The sequence below is a fragment of the Mercenaria mercenaria genome, chromosome 14 (assembly GCF_021730395.1).
Source record: "Mercenaria mercenaria strain notata chromosome 14, MADL_Memer_1, whole genome shotgun sequence".
In the NCBI taxonomy this organism is placed as follows: domain Eukaryota; kingdom Metazoa; phylum Mollusca; class Bivalvia; order Venerida; family Veneridae; genus Mercenaria; species Mercenaria mercenaria.
In genome coordinates, this window is record NC_069374.1 from 58,228,474 (window position 1) to 58,252,324 (window position 23,851).

The 23,851-nt window shown below is 33.7% G+C and overlaps 1 protein-coding gene across 3 annotated transcripts; it reads left to right on the plus strand.

Moving 5' to 3' along the window:
* The first annotated feature begins 8,043 nt into the window (after window positions 1–8,043).
* Window positions 8,044–23,558, plus strand: LOC123526218 (brevican core protein-like). 3 transcript variants are annotated; one of them, XM_053523603.1, is made up of 9 exons: window positions 9,288–9,399; window positions 10,298–12,711; window positions 14,176–14,466; window positions 14,702–17,969; window positions 18,658–18,756; window positions 21,064–21,162; window positions 22,390–22,674; window positions 23,048–23,239; window positions 23,463–23,558. In XM_053523603.1, exons 5-9 carry the CDS (start codon window positions 18,729–18,731, stop codon window positions 23,492–23,494), a joined length of 636 nt encoding a protein of 211 aa, XP_053379578.1. In that variant the 5' UTR covers window positions 9,288–9,399; window positions 10,298–12,711; window positions 14,176–14,466; window positions 14,702–17,969; window positions 18,658–18,728; the 3' UTR covers window positions 23,495–23,558. The 3 variants fall into 3 exon arrangements, with proteins under 3 accessions (XP_053379579.1, XP_053379578.1, XP_053379580.1); XM_053523604.1 differs by lacking the exons at window positions 9,288–9,399; window positions 10,298–12,711; window positions 14,176–14,466 and adding an exon at window positions 8,044–8,104; XM_053523605.1 differs by lacking the exons at window positions 9,288–9,399; window positions 10,298–12,711; window positions 14,176–14,466; window positions 14,702–17,969 and having other exon boundaries at window positions 18,724–18,756; window positions 21,064–21,242.
* The last annotated feature ends 293 nt before the right edge of the window (window positions 23,559–23,851 follow it).

A 23,851-nucleotide genomic window follows, 5' to 3' on the forward strand; every position in this document is an offset into this window, starting at 1 on the left:
ATTTCAACGTTGATGTTTTTGTCACTAACGGTGAACTGCGTAAAAGACGGAGTATCACCGGTTAAAGTGATAACTGATCGATCTTGGACCTAGACATGATGTCGGTCCGGCTTAAAGACAGTGAGCAAAACTATAATAGTCTGACATCAGTTTACGATATATATTCTATATAAAAGAGATTTTGGTCCAATGATGCTTAGATATGGACTGGATTAGACAACAATTTTATAAACTGGTGAAACATTTTTAAAACGGAAGAGAAAATATTTCAGGGACTACATCTTCACCTGGCTTTACAGGCCTTCATTTTGGATATCTGTATAGAAATATTATTTTATTTTTTGAAAAAATATTACGTACTAGTAAATCAAACAATAATTTGTTTCTAAATGCTTAAAAGCATCAAGTTCAGTAAAACGGTCAGAAGTTTTCATGAATGCAATTACTTATACTGATGGCGGGTTATGGTTTTATCGGTCTTGCAAAATATTGCATAGGACTTTGTCTTACCTTACTAGTAGTATTTTTAAAATTAATGTATTTGTACACAGAGGATAGCTTACGGATAATAGATCAGAGGCTAATAAATTATATATTTCGAGAAATAATTGACGAGGAGTATTATTAAACATTTATTTTTTTACATGCGTAGAAAGCCATATCTATAAAAAAAGGAATCTGTGAAGGCGGATGCGCAATGCTAATTGTCAAATGCAAAATGCCGGATAAGTATGATAAATGATAATCGTCAAAATCTTGTATAATCTGTGTGCGTTCAAAGACAATCGATCCTCCAGTACTTTCAGTCCCTTGATTACTTAAATAAAATGTTTAAAGTGCTCGCCGATAGAGTTTTGATGTCACATAAGTGTCCCTCAGGTGTTTCCTTTCCGTCGATAGTTTAATACAATAATTCCTGATATTATTGTAGAAACAATGTTTAACAAAATGCACCGATTTATTTGTGTTAACAGCACGTAATCTTAAATATTCCAATTGCAGTATATCACATAGTCCTACACAGTGAACCTGAAGATTTGATTGAAAAAGGGTGACGCGTTAGGTCCTTGCCATAAGCGACATAAACTGTTGTAAAATGTTTGACAAGCAGAAGGAATTTTTTCAGAAATTATTGTTTTCAGGTAATTTCGAAAAGATTACTTTTGGCATGAATTAATTGATCGATATTTGGGATTTAATGCTTAAAACTAAATGATACAATTTGTTAGTTTTGATTATAGTTTTCTGGAAGTACCTTTTAATGCAGATGCGGGTGACGTAAACAACAAATGGAACATGCGCCGTACGAATGAGACACGTGGTGTTAAAAACTATGTTAGAATAAAAATACATGAACATCATCCATTATATATTTACTCCGTAAGTCGGCAAAACATATCATTTTTTAACTTTAAGCTGTGTTTAAGTAAGGTTGTTTGTATATAGACGAGATAAACAAACGCCACATAATTATATTGATTACATGTACATAATTTAAAGCCAATGGGAAATGTCAGAAACGCACTCTGACCGACAAACACATCCCACTATTAAGTTCCCATAACTTTGTGCAGTCGGGTATATAACCGTGTGGTTTTATTTATCGAATTTTACAAAGGTTCATGTGTTAGTCGACAAACAACCATATTTTCAGAGATTTTCTAACAATTAATCAGTTTTTGATAATGCAGAGGCTAAATTTTGAAAAGAGGGCCCACGTTTTGGTCATACTCGAACGTAGGCGACCGCAAGAACAAGTCGCTAGACTTTGTAACGTCTCTCGTTCGACAACCCCGCGTCTCGTTCGGGCAGACCGCATGTAACGTCAGTACGGCAGAATAATTAGAGCGCCTTTACGTGACAGATTTATGACGGCTTAATCCGCGTCACGTTTAATGGTATGTTACCATGGACGGTCTATAAATCAACATACAGTGAGAAATCAGCTAAAAGTACGGAAAATTATCTGCAGCAGGCCCTGCTAAGGTCTTATGCTTCGTCAGAGTCACCCATGTTTAATTTGGGCTCGCAACGATCGCGATAAGCATTGGCAGAATGCAGTGTTTAGTAATGAGTCACGTTTCAACTTGTTGAACGCCGACAGACATATCGCTGTCTACAGACGACGTCGTGAGCGCTACGCTAATATTTGCTTTCTAAAGGTCCCATCGTAAGCTCAATCCTTAAGATGGGACCTGGAGTTATGGTCTAGGCAGCCATCAACCATGTGGTTTAGTCCCAACTCGCCGTACCAAAGTTATCTCACAGCCAGGTGTTACATCGACCAGATATTACGTCCTGTGGTTGTCCCTATATTCTGTAAACGTAAAGGCTTGGTTTTCACGTATCACGTGTCACCAGGAGCTTTTTACAGACGAGCAACATTGACTTATTGCCTTGACCGACATGCTCACCAGACTGCAATCCGATTGAACATGCTGGGATTACATTGCATGGCGGTTACATCAACGTCAACCGAAACCTGCCAACGCCAAGAAACTGCTGACAGCGCTCCATTAGGAGAGGGCCAAAATTCCACGGTATCTGCAACCGGCGAAGTTTTGCTGCTGTGATTGCCAGTAGAGGTGGTTTCACGAGCTACTGATTGTGTCAGTGAAATTCCTCTGATTTGTCTATTGAAATTCAAGATCTGAAGCTCAATGCAACTATGAAATGTTGTCTAATTAACCATCAATTCTTTTAAACCATCAGATTCGCAAATGGAATTTTTGTTCATTCCTAATTTTGAATCATGGTTTACAAAATATTATACAATGAGTTTGAATGAGGCGTTTTGTTTTCTCGTCAGTATATCTTCAGGTAAGTCTGCATTGCCAGTATTAAGGTATCGCACCATTAACTACTCCAAATGTCCTACCTGTATCATACAGCAAATGAATCTCAGATGAACAGTTTTCAGTGGACTTCAACTACATGTATCGTGTTTGGCATTATACGAGTATTGCACAACATACACATCGTAAGTGCGGATTACACGTGTATATGCAACAATGGTGATTTCCCAAAGAAAATATTTAAATCAGTAAGTAATGTTTTATCTATTGCAGTGCAGGAAAATGTTTGTATGAAAAAGTCATATCGTACAAAGGAAAGAGCTTGCAGTCTATATAGGTTATGCTTATGAACAAACATTGTCTTACAAATATTAAATGTATCCGTATCTTTTCTGTTTCATTTAAAATATTAAGGCATATATAAAGACTGATAAGTATATTAACATATAGCCTTCATTTTATGTCAAGTGTGTCAGTAAATAAGATTCAAAACAAAAATCTGTTAATTGTACAGCTACACATACTTTCACTAATTGGGCAAGAACTAAGATATGAACAGCTCTTGAGATGTTAACTCCTTATTATTCCGCTACATTTATTGCATGTACATGTTCCTCCAAAATGATGTCAGTAAGGCATGTTATGTTAAAACAATAAGATTTTTGTATACTTGCACCAGTGTAGTTCGTTCCGCAGTATGTAAGTAACTCTGATTTGTATAACATGTCCTCAACGCTACTGGATCCAAACTCCATTCGGGATATTACTTCCTAATTGAGAAAGCTACCCTGTAATCTTGCGGAAGGTCGATTGTTAACCTTTCTAATTATGTGCTTGCTAGTACATGAAATAATTCTCTTATGGGTACCTGGTGTCTCCTCTAACATTAAAAGTCTTAGTATTACATAAAACGTGTCAAGTGACATGAAAGACATCAAACCACAATCAGGATTTGATACTAAAACAAGAACGGTTCTACAGTCCTATATCAAAGCTATGTACATAAGTAAGTTTCTTCCAGTAATTACAAACCTGCCAATATGTAATGAAACATATGTTTTTTTTTTTCAAGATTAGACTTCACAAATTCAATCATTTAAATATCTACAATATACATTTTATAATATTAGTCTTTTTATTACGATGATAAGATTATGTAATTAATATTCCTTCCAGCCAATCACAGGCAGTGACGTAATTGGGAACATGGATGTTGGTATCTGTAAAGCAAATGATACGGTTTCAAATCAACCATGGCTATCAATATTATATCAGCATCAGATAAAACATTTATTGTCGCAAGTTAGATATTGTGATTTGAGACAGATTCGTTCTGGCGATAAAAAACAACTTTTAACTTAAGGACGCTCGCTACAGTTTCGTAATTTTTTTCTCAATAATAGATTTTGATGAAATGTTTTGTGTTAAAAGATCATGTTATGATGTATTGAAAAATGAAATAAAAATACTAGGTCACCAGCTTTGTTTCAATTTAATTTGCCCCTAGATATTGTGCTATTTTAAACATTTTTCAAAATTTCTGCAATCCTAAAATATCTTTCAGTAAAGTACAATAATCAGCATAAATTTGATTATCTAAGCATTTTTATAAGGGAAAACAATATATCTATTTAAAACATGCTCAGAGAAATCAAAAGAACATGATTTTGTAAAGAAAGGAATACTTGTTCAGCAGACCCAAGGGCTATTTTTGCATATTTTTGTCCGTTTTAAGTTGGTACTTCTGCTATTTTATCGAGTTTCACATAATAGAATTTAATCAAACTCTGCACACACCTTTGGTTATGTCTACCTAATCTAAAACAAAAAGAAAATTGATAGGTCACCATATTAGATTTCGCTTAAATCAAATTACAATGAGGTAGGGTGTGGCGGGCATTCATACAACGCCGGTTGGTACGAAATACTTTTTTAGTGTTTGAGCAACTGACTTAGAAATATATGTATAAAATTATCAAACGGCAGATTTCTTAATAAGCGGATTTTAAGGTGTTTATGAAGCATTTTGATGGCATAAAACGATGTAAGTTTCTGCCCTTTGTTTTAACAAAACCTATAGTTTACGAATGCACGGTACGGGTACGGTACGGGATTAGAAAAAGCTGTGACTCAACGCAGAGTTTGATCGCTGGTATAAATAACAGACTCCAGTATATGTCGGATCGAAGCAATTTGAACTAAAAGTTCTTTAAATGTATATATTTTGTAACCATGGTAATACTTACCCTAACCTTTAGTCAGTATATTATATATTGTGTACATTAAATGCATGCGAACATACAATAATTTGCGAATTTTTGCCGTACGCGACATTAGATAATCACTTCCGGGCATGCGCAGTAGTCCTACCACCAAATTGGCACGATGTTGGGGTAAATATCGACCCGTACTGAAAAACTGTAGCGAGTGCCTTTAAATAAGATTTATATTTGTAGATTGGATATATACAATATTTTGTCATTCAAAATGAAATCATTTCGTCTAGCAATCTGAATTAAGGGCATGCCGAGGGTTCAACGCAATAGGGGCGTATCTACATATTTTACCAAAAATCACTTTTTTTGATTTTTCACTTTATTTTGACCTAATTCATATACTGTGACAATTTTAACCAGATGTTTCACTTATTTATATCATTATTGTGATATTGTAATAAGGGCGTATCTCAGATTGCCTTGATTTTTACGCGCAATATGGAAGTAAGTTGACTTACTGCCTCATTGCATGCAAAAAAGTATCCAGTGGTGTTAATATCTATCTTGCAATACAGGCTCGGGTAATCAGATAATGTTGCATGCATCTAAGATATTTCACCCAGAGTCATGAAACCATGATGTATAGGTTGACGGATAGCTCAATGGTTTGGACACTGGCCTTCCAATACTGAGGTCGGGGGTTCAATCTCCGGCAACTACTCTGGAATTTTCAGAAACGCTTTTCAGTGTTTCCCACCCAACTAGAGGTGTACTGGTCAGGAACCCAGGCAATCCTTGCGTGTATCAGTGCTATACACTGGGCACGTTAAAGAACCAGGCTGTCTATTCGCAACGAGCTAGGCTAAGTTAGCCGGACAAGCCTGTATCTGATTTCAAATCTCTCTGGCGTGGGGTCTTTGTCTCACTCTATCCCTCTGGTCAGATTGCTCTGTGTCTGTACTAGTAGAGGATGAATTATGGGCCCTGTGTGGCTGCATTTGAACTATGTAAAGCGCCTTTGAACGTGAAATTTATCATGAAAAGGGCGCTATATAAATAGTATAATAATAATAATTATGTACAGTGACAGGAGGTGGGGGCACCTGTGACCTTTATACACACATCTAGTTTTCAGTTTGGAACCACTCTTGTGTCTGCTTCTGAAAAAAAAAACCAATACTGGTGTCATATGAGAGGTCATGGTTGTGACCCCAGTGGGGCTCAAACCCACGACCCCATGAATGAGCGGTTGACACCTTATCCACTAGACTACCGCTCCCCGTTTCAGTTTATTGATTAATAGGCAAGGAAAATTGCCATGTTATAACATGCGGTAAAGATGCTGTTACTGTGCTGTGGTAACTGAGGCCATCTCCTGTGTGTCATGTCCTGTATTTTGTGGTGTTTTCATTTTGTCAGATATACAATTAATGTCATTTGTCTTTGATAAAGATTGCAAGACTGAAATTTAAGAAATAGAGTGACTGACAGATTTCATTTGTCCTATTTGATATTTGATAGACACCCTATATACCGCTTTGCTATTTTAAAGTTGGTTTTTTTGTTGTTGTTGTTTTTCCCCTTTATTATAGTGCCAAATAGAAAGATATTTATTCAAGTCTGGAGGAAAAAAATGAGATGACTGCGTAATATTCAGTTTAATTAAAGAAAATGAAGACATAAATTAGTTTTATGATTGTATTCTGATGTATAGTAATATCATTTTACGTGAAAAAATATTAAATTCATCAAAAACTTTAATTGAAATTTTACTGCAAAAGAACACTTTTGCCCATTTTGCAAATACAATCTCTCCGGATTTACATGAAAAAATCTTTCTGTTAAGTCTGATACTTTAAAATAGGCTGTTATATTCTTTAGTTTTAATTATGTTCTTAAATGTTTCATTTAAAATGAGTATAGAAGTGATAGTATGCTTTAGTTGTATTTACTTTTTTGTACATACTACCTTGTTGCATGACACAATTTTACCAACTTCAACAGAAAATTTCCTGCAATAAAGGCGCAAGTCCACTTATGCCCATCTTGCATATAAAATTACTCCAGATTAACATGAAAAATCATGCAATAAAGGCTTAAGTCAAATGTTTTAAAATATACTGTAACTTTGTGAAATTTCATTCATGTTGTTTAATGTTTCATATAACATGTCTAATATTAAGTGAAAAACTTTGGTAAATTTGTATGTGACTGAACACAGAAGAAAACAAAGTGGTTTTTTTCTTCTCTTGTAAAGTTTTCAAAAATGTAGTTACGCCCTTATTGCGTTGAACCCTCGATGTGTTAGGATGGCAAGGCCCTAACTGAATGTTCTTCCAAGGCTTTGTTTCTATTTTCAAACTCCTTCTTGTCCGAACTACTCTGTATGTTATGTATGTTGACTTGTTTTTATTAGAGCTTTTACATCTCTACCCTTCTTCCGTTTATAATTTTTCTTTTCACATCCCACAGTTCCTTCCACCGCTTGTTTTAGACAGCTTTAATATAGTTTCAATGTTTCATGTTTACGGGAATTTGAAGCACACAGTATGCTGTATCTTTTAACTACAGTTTGTATCTGTAGGTGCTACGCTGTGCAGTGTGTGATCCTGGCTGTATTTACTGGGCAACTTGCTTCCAATGGATTCTACTGTCGCTCTATAATTTTCAGTAGAGCTGTAGTTGACAATGACCATATCCTATTCATGAGTAAACCTGAAGATCAAGTCTAAGCCTAACGTCACTCGAGGTTAAACTTAGGATTGATCGGTATTGATTATGCTACTATAGCTAGTATGTTATTTATAAATCATCAATGCAGAAATTGACTTGAAAAGGAAATAAGCTAAAAGTATATAAATTTCAGTTTAAGGTTCTTAAGAAATCTCTGTCGTATTAGATAACGAAAAAAATATATAGTGAAGATGTCACTCTTGTGGCACTTGATATACGTACACTGACACATATAACCATTCTTCTTAAAGTAGATCTGTTACTATTTGTAGCATACACTTTACAGATAAGAATACAAGGACGAACATAAAATGTTTACTATTTCTAATGTGAAAATGGAAATTCATCGATAACAGACAAGTAAGCTGCTATTTCAGCAACATGTTTTGTTTCGTAGATGTATATCTGTGTTAGAATAGAACCTCCAGCCTGTACTAGCGTTCTTTACGTATTTGTTAAAACTAGTATAATTACAAAATGTCTTTGTAAAATCAATACAGAAAATTACTTTATGATGGGTTGATCAAACTGACTTGCAATTTCATGTAACTTTGTGAATTTGTAAATCAGTGTATTCAAGCACTTGTAAGAGGTCAATCAAACACTTTTGTAATATCATGCAATTTATAGAATGCGTCAAAATCAATCATCAAGAGTCTTTTAATATCAGGCAGCCTATTAAAAGTATCAAATTACTGTTTGAAGTAACGATCAAACCTTCTTGTAATATCATGCAATATATTCTGCAAGGCAAATAGTTGGCATGGGAACGAACAAGAAACGAGTTATGACATGTAACAATCATATAACGTTAACGTGTTCACACGCAACATTTGAAACATAAAATTAGATTAAAATACAAAGATTTACTTAAATTACGTTTTACATAATGACCTACAGTTACACTTGATATTGTGTGTATTAACGGTTCGGGTTTATATTAACTCTCTAAAGCGAAAATTGCATGATAGCTATTTCCTTAATGCAAAGGATTATTTTTTGCAATGGAGAATGGGGTGCATTGCCAAAGTGATATATTTTAACAATACTTTCTCTAAGTGGATAGTTATACATGTAATACTAAACGTTTACTAAACATTTCAAGGTTGAAATATATAATGTTAGCTTTCACTTTAACTGCGTGACACGTTTTACAGTCACGATGATGCTTTACTTTAGCGTTATAGTAATAGCATGTATGTCAGTTGTCACGTGTGACTACAAATGTCTGTGTAACTATAATGTGGAAAAATCTATCTATAGCACTGTAAGTTATATTGTACTATCTCTATCTCTATTATATCTATATTATTTTGAATATGAATCAATATGTAATTAGCTTTGCCTAATGTATACGTAGGAAGAGTACAAATTTTAAATATTCGATTTCTGTTTTCTCTTCTCTCATTACAACAGAAAACAATGTGCTTGTATGAGCAACGGCCGGAAATTGCCGAATACATTGTGTTAAAGAAGACGCAATTACGAATCCAATAGCTAAATTTTAAGATGGCATGGAATATGTTAATGATGTCGATCTTTTACAGCCATCAACAACTGGAGATGTTTTAGGTTATATGTACGAGTTTGACTGTAAACCTGATGCGGGGGACTCAGGAACAAATGGGTGGCTAACGGTAGCATTTCAGCATCACGTAAATTCTTTTTAAATTTATCTAAACGTTTTACTATTCCTTTCCTTGTTTGTTAGAATGCAAATTAATAACAAAAGCAAGCATTGTATCCTATAAGCACAAAATCCTCTCTAGAGTATTGGCCATTTTAATATTTATTACTTCATCAGAATATCCTCAATTCATTGACGGACCTCCGAGAATAAATTATACATGTAACACTATGATTTGCAATCGAATTTGATGGCTATTCTGCTCAATTCAGAGCAGAGCCAGTAGTAAACAGTCAACTATTTCGAGCAAAGCAGCCTCAACCTGGAATACTCATTCGGGTAAAGGTACCAGAACTGTTATTTAGAACGAGGTTCATGTCCTTCCAAGCAATATAATGCTGTTTACTTTTGATACTTTTAATCATTTAATGAACAAAAAATAAAAGAAAAAAAACACTTTTACTGTATTTATTTTAGTTAGTTTTAAGATTTATTCCAATCTGATATTTAAAATATTATGTTTCTGCTTTCGTTGGGTCAAATAGACACAATTTAAGTCAAAAGGCGACTTTCTGACTTTTGTTGATGGAGTACCCCAAGGGGAATAGCTTAAGTGTAGGGTGTGTGCCTGGTTAGAGACATAGACCTTCACTGAGCAATCTAGATGGTCGTTTATATTATTAAATGTCGTGGCAAAGCGAGAATAGAAGGACACTAGTCTAGAGTCAAACACTTCGTTTGTTGGTTTGAGTCTCAGTCAACGTATAGAGTTCGGTCAGCTATCTATATCAGGCCCTTTTTTGCCTAAAATAATACTCAGTGATCCGCCTTAACGATTAAAACTTCAATACTGCATATTGTTAAAAATCACGACGATGCATCTTAAAACGAACAACTAATCAAATTGTAAATGCTTTCGTTTTCAGTTAGGGTATGTAGACAAGGATGCACAGCTACAAATACAAGCATGCCCTGGCAGTATATCTGGAGAAGATAAACGTACAGTGTTCAATCATTTCTACTTTTACCATTTATATTTATATTTACCACATAATTATACTAGCAGATACACAGTCAGAATTACATTTTTCTATAGGATGTGTTCTGGCTTCAACGATGTGCCGTTATTTCTTTCAAATTTTCCATAATGCATGCTCTGTGTTTCTATTATTTATAGTAAGACAAGCACTATTTGAAATCTACATATATGGCGTTACATCACACAATAGTCGATGGAAGTCATTGATAAAAATGAAAAACTTCAAATCGAAGCATGGTATTTTCAGTTCCTCCCCAACCAACAATGACAACACAGACTTCTGCAATTTCTTCTACATCTGACACAGTGGTTATATCAAAAGCGCAGAAGGTAACAACAGAACGTTTAACAAATCAAATCAAATTTCAACAAAGCAACGAATTCAATTACTTCTGCAATTACCGTACCTACGATCATTATATCCACCATAGGTACGACATCAACAACAGTCTTTGACCCATATTTAGGTACAACACAAATCCAAAATACCACTAAGGAGACACGAGTAACAGCCCTGTCAACACAGACAGCTCTTCCCACAATAACAGTAAAAATGAAATGAACCACCCATGAGCCTGCTCACAATCTTACCATACAACTACCAATTACAACAACAGGAGCAACTACCCCGGCAACTAAACAAACAACTACAACCACACTTACTAGTCCTGCATCAAACACATCACAAAATGTGAACACTGTACAGGCAACAGTTACTGTATCAAGGGTTACGCCTATCCAAAGCTAGATGGCCGTTTGAAACTTTTCTATATTTCAAGGCATTTTTTCTGTTAATTCTTACGTATTTATTACTGGCAATGGTGCTGTACGTGATCCGTAAAAAAACCTTTTCAGTTTATAATCAATGTTGTTATTCAATATACACTGGAATATTTTTAATCTTTGGGCATGTTTGTTTCTTTTGTTTCTGGTTTTAGCCATATCGACTAATATTCGTGAGAATATGAATTTGCAGATTGCAGTATTTAAAGACTAAATAAGAGGTAATGTTACGCATTTCGTATATTGACGCAACCAGGAAACCCACGAAAAGTAGCTATAGTCTTATGAAAGTATTTATGACTTCACACTACATCCGTTATATGCGTTGTTTATACGACTTCTTTATATACCAGGAGGGAAGTAACGTTGAAAACCTGGAACCAGGCACATTTCTTATATTTAACAGTTTTGTTTTCAGGCCATACAGAATTATGACCTATAAGAATTCAATTAGAAGCGAAGGGAAATGGCGCAATTTAGAAAGAAATGTTATGAAGTTGTTTAAAAGAGGATTTCATGGTCTCATGCCGAAACTGTTTGTCAAAGTAACACTTAGTGAATATTCACAGTCAACAAGAACAGGACTTTATCCTCAATTTTCTCAAAAGCATTCGCAGTCATGCTGTCATACTTCATGACAGAAATAGGGAAGAAAAGCCCGAATAGACATCGGGTATATTTACACATGTTTGACATGTACCTATGATCTTTGTGCTCCGTTTTCAAACATGCAATTTCTGCTAGTTTTGTTTGTTTTGTATATTGTTGTTGTATTTTTTTTGTTTAACGCCGTTTTCCAACAGTATTTTACTTATACAAAGGCGGGCAGTTAACCTAACCAGTGTATCTGGATTCTGTATGAGGACAAATCTGCTCGCCGCAAGTAACTAGAAAAAAAATAAATTCCCCACATAAATCAGAGGAAGAGGTCGCGTGATGTCAGACACAATGTCTTTTATCAAATCTTCACGGAGAACATACGCATCGCCCGGAGATCGATAATACGACCACGTGATCCGTAGATCTGAACTCTCCCTTCTGAGCTATGTAGGTGAGCGATTTCAGCTAGAGACAAGCATTAATTTTAAAGTTGATACGTTAAGGTATGATCGACCTGGTTATGGCACGCAAGTAAGGACAAAACAAACTTAATAAAATTTTAAGCAAACATCATTTTTCAAAATCTTAATACCATACTTCCACAAATAACTTCAATATGTGATTATACTGCTCGTATCAATCAGAAAATATAATGCAATTTAACACATGTGGCCATGTACAACCATGTTTTGAATTAGATGTTCTATTTCTTCAAATTTTAAACCGACAATGCTATATTTACAGGTCAAAAAGTCACATATATCAACTGGAAATCTGGTCGAAAAAACACGTACCACTGGAGAAACAAGACTGTGTCTATATGTCTGGAGATGGTGCATGGAACGACATAAATTGTGGAAGTGATAATATATTAACTGAGCAACAAGTTGGCCATCCATGCTTATATATGCCAGTACAGTAAGAAATGGATTCATGCATTCATTATATGACCTAAAGTGGATATATTTAATATGAGGACATCTTTTTGAATAATTTATATTCCCTAATATCTTAAATGTTTTTTTATTTCATACAATTTGTTTATATATACATTTAAGACAATTTTAATTATATGAACAATAAACGTTTTTCCTATTAAGTACAATAAGTTTTTCATGAGATAATACCATTATTATGGTAAAACAAAGAATTTGTAAAGTTATGGTCTTCTCATATTAACAAAAAATTTGACCTGCGCTAATTGTGATTCGAATTGAACACTGTCAAGCAAACTAATTTCACCAGGTAAGTACAAGTAAGTGATAGATATGAGCTATTCAGGTACATTTATGTCTTACCTCTAAACTAAAACTTTAACTTAAGTTTAACCATTTTTGTTATTGTTCATCTGTTGTTTTCTTTCAACTACTGTTACATATACATACTCGATGGTATGTATAATATTTATTTTGACACAATGTTACAATATTTTCACATCTCCATCCAAACTCGCTTCCGTGTACGTCTTGTTTTACAATCAGAAATGTATGTAAGTAAGCAAAGTTGTGTATTTTGGTCGATCAAAGTAATTAATCACATTCTGTATTTTCATTAAGAAGCAGGCCATTTGCAATATTAACCGAGCTCTTTGACGAGTTAAATATTTCACTCTTACCTTGATTAAAGAAATCACAAACAAAATTATATATAATGCAAGATAACAGTTTCAGATTTAGTACTTCTTGCCTACCTATCGGGGAAAGTATACATTTATCCAAGCACGCACCGGGGATAGATATTCCTGTCTTTCCCTAGGGAAAACCTTGTCTAAAATAGCGTGCACTAAGGTGACGTCACATAGTACTGGTACCATTGTGACGTCATAAACTTTATAAATAATGTCAGGAAATACCAAAAACCTATTTGTCTCAACGGTCTATTTTGAACATGATAGGCAAGAAAAATGATCTAACATGTCTGCCTGTGTAAGACAGCTGTTTTCCCTACCCTCGGGACAGCATGGATAAAAAACCTCGCTAACGCTCGGTTTTCCATTCCACACTGTCCCTCGGGTAGGGAAAACCCCGTCTTAAACAGGCAGGCATGTAAGATCCTTATAATCTTTAACAGATATATTTGAGTTCAAGAGATTCTACTTTATCTTGTCTCTGTGGATATAAGTTTAGTAATGACAAACGCTAACGTGTTTCTTGAACAATCCTGCAGGCTGAATAAATGAATAAGATGGAAGCTCAGAAAGTAACTATCCAAAAACTGCTCGGATCGGGTTTGATGGTGTCTATTAGTGAGAAGAAATGTAAAGTTCATCACGCCCCTCGTCTTCTAACACAGACTTAGGTCAAACTCTATAATATCAATGGTCCTTGATTTTATCTATGATAAAGCATTGTCCTTGTATGACATGAAATGTATCTCTTTCAGGGCAGTTAAATTTGTGTTCGATGCGTATTCATCAGCACGCAGCAAAAGACAAAGCAATACTCAGTCAATATGGGCATAGCTGCTATGAGCTTATTCCCAATGTTACCGTTGCCTGGCAACACACATAGGATATATGTAAAAGCAGAGGGGAACATCTGGCAGTCATCGGAAATGAGGAAGAATAGGCATTTATTCAGGGTTTTATGCAGCAGTACTAGTATTTATCACATAGTTCTGTTTGCATCGGGCTCACTGATTGGAGATCAGAAGGTCATTTTTACTGGACTTCAGGTAATATTACATTTTTAATATATTTTTATAAGACTAAAAGTGATACTATGTGATAAATAAGATGTAAATAAATCAATACTGCTAACCATAAATATTGAAACTCGTAGTAATTACAAAATTTATTTCCTGAAGTAGTACAATGTTTTGCGTATTAGGGCTCTAATGTGGGGATTTTCTACCACATTAAATAATTCATTCGCAAGAGTCTGTAAATTAACATATTGTTTTAACGCAGGGGAAAAAACTCAGTTTACAAACTGGAAACCAAATCATGTAAATGGTAACCATGCTGACTGTGTTATTTTTATGCCATACAACAAAGGACAGTGGACTACTGCTCCCTGTGGTACTACACATCACTATACTTCAGGAACAACCGATGTTGGTGAAACACATCCATTACTTTGTCAATATAGTGAGTTTCAATGTTCCATCTCGGCTATCAAGAATGTTAATATAATTGTGAGCATTTTCAGTTTCATTCTTAAAACCTTTACTTGAGATAAGTTATTTGCAAACGACCAGTTTTCTAGATCTATCAAGATAATGTATAAAAATACTTTACTATAGTTTCAATCTATTTGTTTCAGCTTGAATACACTTCTACTAGAAATATTTAAAGGAAAGACAAAATCTATTACTACCCTGCACTTTTTCTCATTTCTGATTCCAGTGGAGAAGTATAATTGCCCATTGAACAAGTAAAAGACGGCTCATATGTTGTAGAAAGTTTATCATTTTGTAATATATTTCAGTTTTACTGTAAAGCCTTGACATGCAGTTTAAACTGTGGAAACCTTTAGATGCTGGCGGTTGCGACCAGTGCAGATTAAGATCAGCCTGCACGATCATGGTCTGCACTAATCTCTATTTAGTCAGCATATTTTTAATGAAACCCCCTTTGATTAATAAGTGGTGCTGCCTAAATTCAATGATGGACCAGTCCATTTTTAAAAATGTTAACAATCGTATGTAGCAATAATTGCAATTTACAGTATTTAAATATAAGGTAAGTTACCATTCATTTAAATATAAAGCATATTATATAATATCAATATCTGAAGAATTCTTTTTATTTTACAGACACACTCAGTGGAGCGCCAGTCGTTGGCTAAACAATATAGTGCGTTGAATAAGATGTTCTGAATCAATAAATATTACTCTTCAGTACAATTTGTCTTTAGTATGTGACTCCATAACTTCTTCGTTGCACGTACATGTATATCATGTTTTATGTTTTCCACGTTATATGAAATGGTAAAACAGCTGTTTTCAAGAAATTTATCGACGGTTAATCTGATGAATGTTATCATATTTTAATCATTTAAGCATCAACTACATTTTGTCTTTGGTTGTTGTGCTGGAAATAAGTGTTCAGACATAACATCATATATTCAGCTTCCCTTATAATAGAATTACGTTTCATAAAAAAACGTCTTGTTTTCGGGATTGGGTCCATCGTGCTCTCGCCATTACTAACGCAGTATAAATATGATATCATTAATTTCAAACTTCCCCTTATTAGGCAACAGTTTTGAGCAGCACTTTCGAAGTGCCATTTCTTTGTCGTCTAAAAGTAATTTTCTTGTAAAGACGATAATATTTTTTATACACAAAGAAAGGGCATGGGACTGACTTGTGTAAGATTACTATTAATTTGTATACATGTTTACTTTTCTCTTATAATACCTCGTTTCAAGTTACATTGATTTTGCACTGTCTATCCTTTAAACTTTAAAAAGTGTCTTCTTGGTATTTTTTGTAATATCTTATTTTTCATAATGTATAGCATGATTATAAATAACAAGAAAGAACAAAAAAAACATATACTGACAAAAAACAATCAAGAGGAAAAAGGTCTAAAATTTATTTTTATCATATAGTTATAAACCAGAGACTATTTATATTTATCATATAATTATAAACCAATGACTATTGTATTCATAATTGATTCGATTGACCTTTTCATTCCCTTGCAGTCTTATCTATAAGTGTATTGTATATACATTCAAGTCAGATGAACGAAATATATCTGTCAATCTGAAAGGATATTGTACATGTATATGGTAATAGGTAAGAAAGTTTAAAATTTGAAACATATATGAAAACACATGGTTTTGATCGGAAGGTTTTGTGTATTGTCAAATTCGATAAATTATTCACTGTCAAAAAATTTATAATTCCATTAAAACTTTCCATATTATGCTAATAATTTCCATTTAAGAATATTAAGAAAATGAAGATAAAGGCAATAAGCTAAATATCGTAGTCATATTTGGTAGATTTATAAAGCGACATATTTTAGCGTTTATTTTCTCTCACTAAAGTCCTTACAGTGTTGTACAAACTTGTTGTTACAATGTGGTACAGACTTAATAGCATAAAAGTTTTGCATGGTAACCTAATAAAATGCTAAAAGCATTGTGTTGAAGGGAGTAAACCAGTGCAATACTTTGAAATAATGGAGAAAATCAACATTCTTTTTGGTTGTTTACTCAAAATCTTTGTGGAAATATACATGTTGAAAAAATTGACCCCAACTACGAAAGAATAGTTTAAGGAAATTAAAAGAAAAACGGTTGAAGCTTTGTATTAACATTATGGGGTATACATGATCTTGGGGGGAGCTTTGGATTACTAGTGATTTGTAATTTCCATGTCAGATCCGCAATTATATTAACACTTAGCCTGCTAAATTTCTAAAATTAAGGTTAAAACATTGTTTACATTTAAAATGTATTGATATGAATAGAACTAAAATTACCATCCGTAAATACGTGTACGCACCATTAGCAAGAATTATTTGCACATTCTTCAAATTGAATTGATTTTGATTAAAATGCTAAATAAATATTGGAGTGTCTTGACTCAATGATTTCAAATTATTTTCATTCAAAATGGTGAAGATATATTACGTTGTTGCGCTGTTATTGTGAGAATTCTTGCATTGACGGGTTAACACATTCTTTTTCGAATAATGTCAAAACACTTCATGTGCACCGCACTCTAAATATTTTGATAACTTTACAGTATAAGTTAATTTTAAAACCTTTGAAGGGATTTGAATTGATAAAAAAACAGATATGTGGAAAACGTATAAAAATGAGTCCATGGTTATGACACTTTTTCATCGAGGTGATTACAAGTTATTTCGTAGAAAGTTGAATCCATTCGGCTGTCAAATAAATCCAAAAATCAGATTTATACATATTCATATATATGCAATATGCCTCAGCTTATATTTCGTGAAAAACTCTTTAAGAGACTGGATATGTAAATTTAGTTAACTAGTAATTTTGACGACTTCAAAATTCTCTCACCCATTTAATTACAAAAAAAAAAGATTAAATAATTGCTTGTAAACTGAAACTTTCCTATTTAGAATCATTTCAGGTACGATGCATTGGTTTGCAGTAGCCATTTTCATTTCGATCGTGATATCTGTTCGCTCATATTACAAATGTGTGTGTAGTTACAGCTTTGGAACAAATGTATATTCTAAGGTAGGTAACAATGATCACTTTATAAAATTTTAGATGTGACCATAGTATAACACTTTTTATAAAATTTTAGATGTGACCATAGTATGACACTTTTAAAGGAATGAACAGCTTTTACGAGATAGTAAGGTAACGGTATTATTATGCTTTGTTGTTCAATGGACTTCTTATTTGTCCCGTCTTTTATGAAAGAGACCATATGGCACAGGGTGAAGAAATAAAGCGAAGATCACAGAACTATCGAGAAACATTCATAATGTACTAAAACTTGCATGAATTAATTTAAAAAATAAATTCTGATTCAGATGAAATAGAAAATGATTGAAGTGATAACATAACCGTGACCCGTAAAATAGATAATACATTCTATAATAGGATTCTTTAGAATTGAGCCTCTCCTGGGAACAATATCAATTACACGGTTTGTTCGGGTCTGGTCAAAAGAAATGATAAAACGTGTAATGTCATTTACATTTGCCGGCACTGGTTTATCACGATTGAACATTGATATATATATGATCACAATAGAAAGACGCACGACTACCATTAGTTCCATGTGCTTGTTCTAGTCACCACAAATCACTTAAAGATTAAAACCATAGTAATATAAATTCTCCTGCTCAAATATTTTATCTGCATAACAACTTACATTGAATATTTACAAGACAGACATATATATATATATTTACAGCCTACAGTTCAAAGTGACATTTTAGGCTACCTGTTAGAGTGTAAACCAGAAGTGGAACAATCCAATGACCAATGGCTTACAGAAGCGTTTTGGCATCAGGTAAACATTTCAGACATAATCTATTTATGAGAAAGTAATACGGATAGAATCGTATTTCCTATAATTTATCTAGTACGCGATTGATTTTCAACCTTAATATGATTATTAATGGTTGTCTGTGATCAATAGAATGATATTGTTAACAGTACATCAGCAGCTGAAAGGAAAAGGTCACGATTGACTTGAAACTGAAACGGTTTCCGCTTAACAATAATAAACACGCAGTCCTAGACTTTTCATATTAAAATTATGCGACAAAAACTGAACCCTATTGTTTGTGTTGTCTTAAGATCACTAAGTAAAAGGCCAGGGGCCGTATTCATAAAGCATCATAAGTATACGTTTTGACTTAAGTTGAAGATTTTACTTAAATTTGCGGTGATTTCAGCTAAAGTCTAAGTAAATACTCTTAAGTCCTGTTCATAACACAGCTTAAACTATCCAGATTATATTAAGCTACGTTAGAAATGACTTAAGTCAGAAAAACAAATTGCGTCGTGAGTACGATTAAAGTGTTGTTTTTCAGGTAAAAACACTTTAAACAAAATTGTGCATGTTGTATCTATCTGAAATTAATGTTTTTAATGTTTTCGTTCACAATAAAAGCCAGGAATTACTTGTTAAGGTGTTTTATGAATAACAAATATACTTAAGTAAAATAAATTTCTTACCTAAGTGATACTTAAGTAAATAATCAATTTCTTATAGTTATACTTAAGATGCTTTATGAATACGGCCCCAGAGTTACATTGACTTTGAGTCTGTAAAAGGGCTCAGTAACTTAAAAATGCATTAACATATAGTCGTCAAACTTCATATATTATATGATGATTGCTTGTTTCCAGTAGATAACTCATATTGTTTTCGGTGTCAGTAGGTCTAAGTTCAAGTTCGCAGTTATGTTGGAATTTATATATTTTTGTGTATTAACCTTTGTAGAAGCCCGCGGGATATGTTTGTGACCGATACCGTCTTCTGCAGATGTAAATACACGAAACAAATGTGTATTGCCGCTATTCATACATAAAAAAAACATATAACACGACGACTAAATGTATTGTTTTCATATGTGGTGACGATTCCGGTACATTTTAAATATCATTCTGTTGTTCTTGAAAACGGTAAACATGTTTTAATTATCCATCACCAGGGCCAGGAAATCAGCAACAAAACTAAAAGCACGTACTGGATGTTTTTGAGTGGTTTTTTATCTCTATATTTATTATAAACATAACATTACCAATTAGTGTTTATATTACTTTAGAGACAAACGTTCAAACATGTTAAATACATTCTTCGAGAAATTAGATAATGCCATAACAATTAATACTCACCAAATATTTAACTGATTCCTTAAAAATAAACAATAGCACAAGTTACATGCGAGACTAAATGGGATGATTGCCTGTGTTCAATAGATGACTAATATTGTTTTTGGGAGACAGATTGAATGTGAAAGGGTTTCTGTTTCATATTAATTGAAAATAAGTTTCCTCCAACAGACAATGGGGTATTGTGTTATACAAAGCTTCTGTTCCTGTTTTGATTCAAATTTTGTTGCACTTTTTCTAATATTATTCCACTGGTCTTTCGTTTGGATGTTTTCTTCTTTTGGTGACCTTTAAACAGATCAAATGGTTGTTTACAAGCAATCATGATGGTATACCATTTCGTTGTACCGCCCAAAAGTGGTGCACACTTGAAACACCATTACTATAAACAAAGACTATATATTTGAATTTGTTATTTAAAACTTTTTTTCCGTTTTTATTTTCTTTTTTATGTTTAGCTTGGGTATATTGAGAAGAATGATCAGGTACAGGTTAAAATGTGTCAGGGAACTATTCCTGATGAGGACAGACATAAGTTTTGGATATTTGAAATACATATTTTTTTTCTTTATAGGGATCAATGTATTTTTTTACAACTGATTAACGATAAACATATATTAACATTATTTGGCTGAAATATACTCCATTTATGCGGAAGAATGCAGATATATATGCAGTTGTAAATTGCCATATTTATTTGCAATATTTTGACGATAAACATATATTAACATTATTTGGCTGAAATATACTCCATTTATGCAGAAGAATGCAGATATATATGCAGTTGTAAATTGCCATATTTATTTGCAATATTTTGACACGATTATGTTTTACACGTTCGCAGACTAGTCTTTACTCTTTATCTTACACAATTACTTTATATATGATAATGTATCATACATATCGACAAGTTCGTTTTTTCTCTTACTCATATTGGCATTACTTTTTTATGTTGCTCTGTATAATTATTCGGCAGTTGATCCAATGACAACTACGACAACTGTGGAACCGACAACAACTATAACTCAAGAATTTACAACAATAACCGAGGTGCCAACTACGACATCAGAGAAAAGTACAGCTACTCCTACCTTCGACAGAAAAAAAAACGATAACGTGTCTTAGAGATCATACTTCACAAAAAAATGAATATAAGTAAATGTCATTAGGCAATATGGACGTTCCCAATGCCGTTTTGCAATAGTATTTCAGTTATAAAACGACGGGCAGTTAACCTAATCAGTGTTTCTGGATTCTGTACAAGTACGAACTTGTTCAAGTAACTGCCAACTTCCCTACATGTACGAAACAGAGGTTGGGGTCGAATGATATCAGACATAATGATTTTTATCAAATCATCTTGGGGAACATAAGGTCCGCCCGATGGTCGAACTCACGACCCTGCGATCCGTAGATCTGGCTCTCCATATCTTATTAAGCTATGCGGGCGAGACCCACTGCCTTAAAATATCGTTTATTAGATTAAGTATTCAAATGTATCTGTTCCTAACCGCTTTTATGTTTTGCTTCCACTTAGATCTTTAAAACAGATATTGACATATAACTGTTGGTCCCTGATTGAAGTATCTGCCTGTTTCAGCTTGCCTGCAATAATAACAAAGCAACAGTGACAGTATAAATCGTAATGTGATCGGCTCTATACGGTCCGCTTCATAAATTAAACATTCGCCTCTCTATTTAAAGAATGTATTCTGTGAAATATTTACTGTGGCTTACCTGTCCACGTTTAACGCTTGTCCACATCCTGATAATATTTGGATCATGTCCTCGTTTACCGGCGGACTGTTACATTCAGAAAGTCCAAAATCAACCATTTGTCTAGCTCGAGGACGTTTGACTGTAAAAGGAATAGCTATCGTATTGTTATGCTTAAACATATACTTTCAATTATTAATAATCAATCAAACGATGTTCAGACCATGTGCTATCAATGAGAAAAAGTTGTTGAGCTCATATTTGAGCAGAAGGTTTATACCAGGTGATTATAGCCTAAACCTGATTGTAACGAATGGCTCACTCATTTTCTGTTTACGTCCGACCTGAAATGTATTTATATATTCTATAAAGTACATTGCATATGTGGTAATGTTTCGTCATGTACCCGGTTAGAAATGGCATCCCGTGCACATTGTACTTGATTTTAGGCTTTGTTGGACAATACACAAATCCCTCGGGTAATGTCACAGCAATTTACATTGACACAGCAAGGTCCCCGATCGGGCAAAAGGCTTTAAAAGTATTTGTTTTCAACAATGCCAATAATGTGTTATGTGGCTTTCAGAAAATGTACATCTATGCGGCAATCATTTGATCAACCAAGCATCAAGTGAGGCAGGGACACTAGCACGGTATGGCCATAGCTGTTATGAAGTCTTTCCCAATGCAGAAAAGACTTGGAGTGAAGCAGAAAGTTTTTGTCACAGCCACGGAGGACATTTAGCACATATTAGTAGTTCACAAGAGCAAAGTTTCATCCAAGGATTTCTGCAAAGGTACTCACCACGTCACGTTGTTTGGATTGGTCTCAGTGATAAGCATTCTGAAGGATATTTCCAATGGACATCAGGTAATAATAAACTAAATTGTCTGGATATCTGAATGAGGTGTATTTGTATGCTGTTTTCTTTGACTTTCAATAACGTTTATACTGATTCGAGTTGTGGTAATATAATAACTTGTTGTTACAAAACTATACAAAAAGTTTCAAAAGGTGTTGTCGATATTGATTGTACAAGCACTGTATTTAAGACGTACCATATTTTAGTTATAAATTATAATTTAATGAAATAAAGTCATACTGTCATAACGAACATTGCGTAAATACATGTTTTATACAGTTAATGTATGTACTTTATTTATACAGTACATTTGTGATAAAAACATGAAGCTTTAAATTTTTACATTACATGTATGTTAAAAATATAATGCTTTAATTGCAGGGAACGCAGTTCACTACACAAACTGGGTACCAGGCCACATTAGCAATTTTGTTCATCACAGTCAAGAGGACTGTGTTGTTTTCATCCCTTACAAGAACGGACAATGGGATGATATTCCGTGCGGACCTACAGACTCTACAAATCACCACGTCTACGTCGTTGGAGAGCTCCATCCAGTTTTGTGTCAATACAGTAAGAAATAATGAACAACTGCGATTCTATATTTAGCTTGATAAATATTTTACGTCATTAATCAAGTATACGCTAAAGCTATTTATATTATTTCAAATTTTGTGAATCGTTCTAAAATACTTCTAGTATACCGTTTACATGTATACAGTATGTGTATTTCATCGAATATTTCAAGACTTGATAGTCACTATGTCAGTTAATTGGTTTATATGTTTGTTTTCAGGTATATCGACAAGTCCGTCTTTTGTGGGATAGATGCCGCAAGTAGTGGCATTTATATGCAGAATATTTGTTAACTTCCAAAATAAAGAAATACACGTACATTGCTGTTTGCTCTTTGACTTTGTTTACGAAAAACATACTTTATATACTTTGTTATTGGCCATATTAAATCCTCTGGCACAATTTACATTTCTTTGATATTTGTACTTAATACAGGCTTAGATATAAGTATATATTACGCTTTTTAGCCATAATTTTCACGGTTTGTTGACTTGGAAAAGTGTTCACGATGTAAAAACAGATTTTGGAACCATACATGTATGTTCATAATAAATACAGTTATACAATGTATTAACAATCAAAAATATCTTTCCTTTTCATCGGACTGAA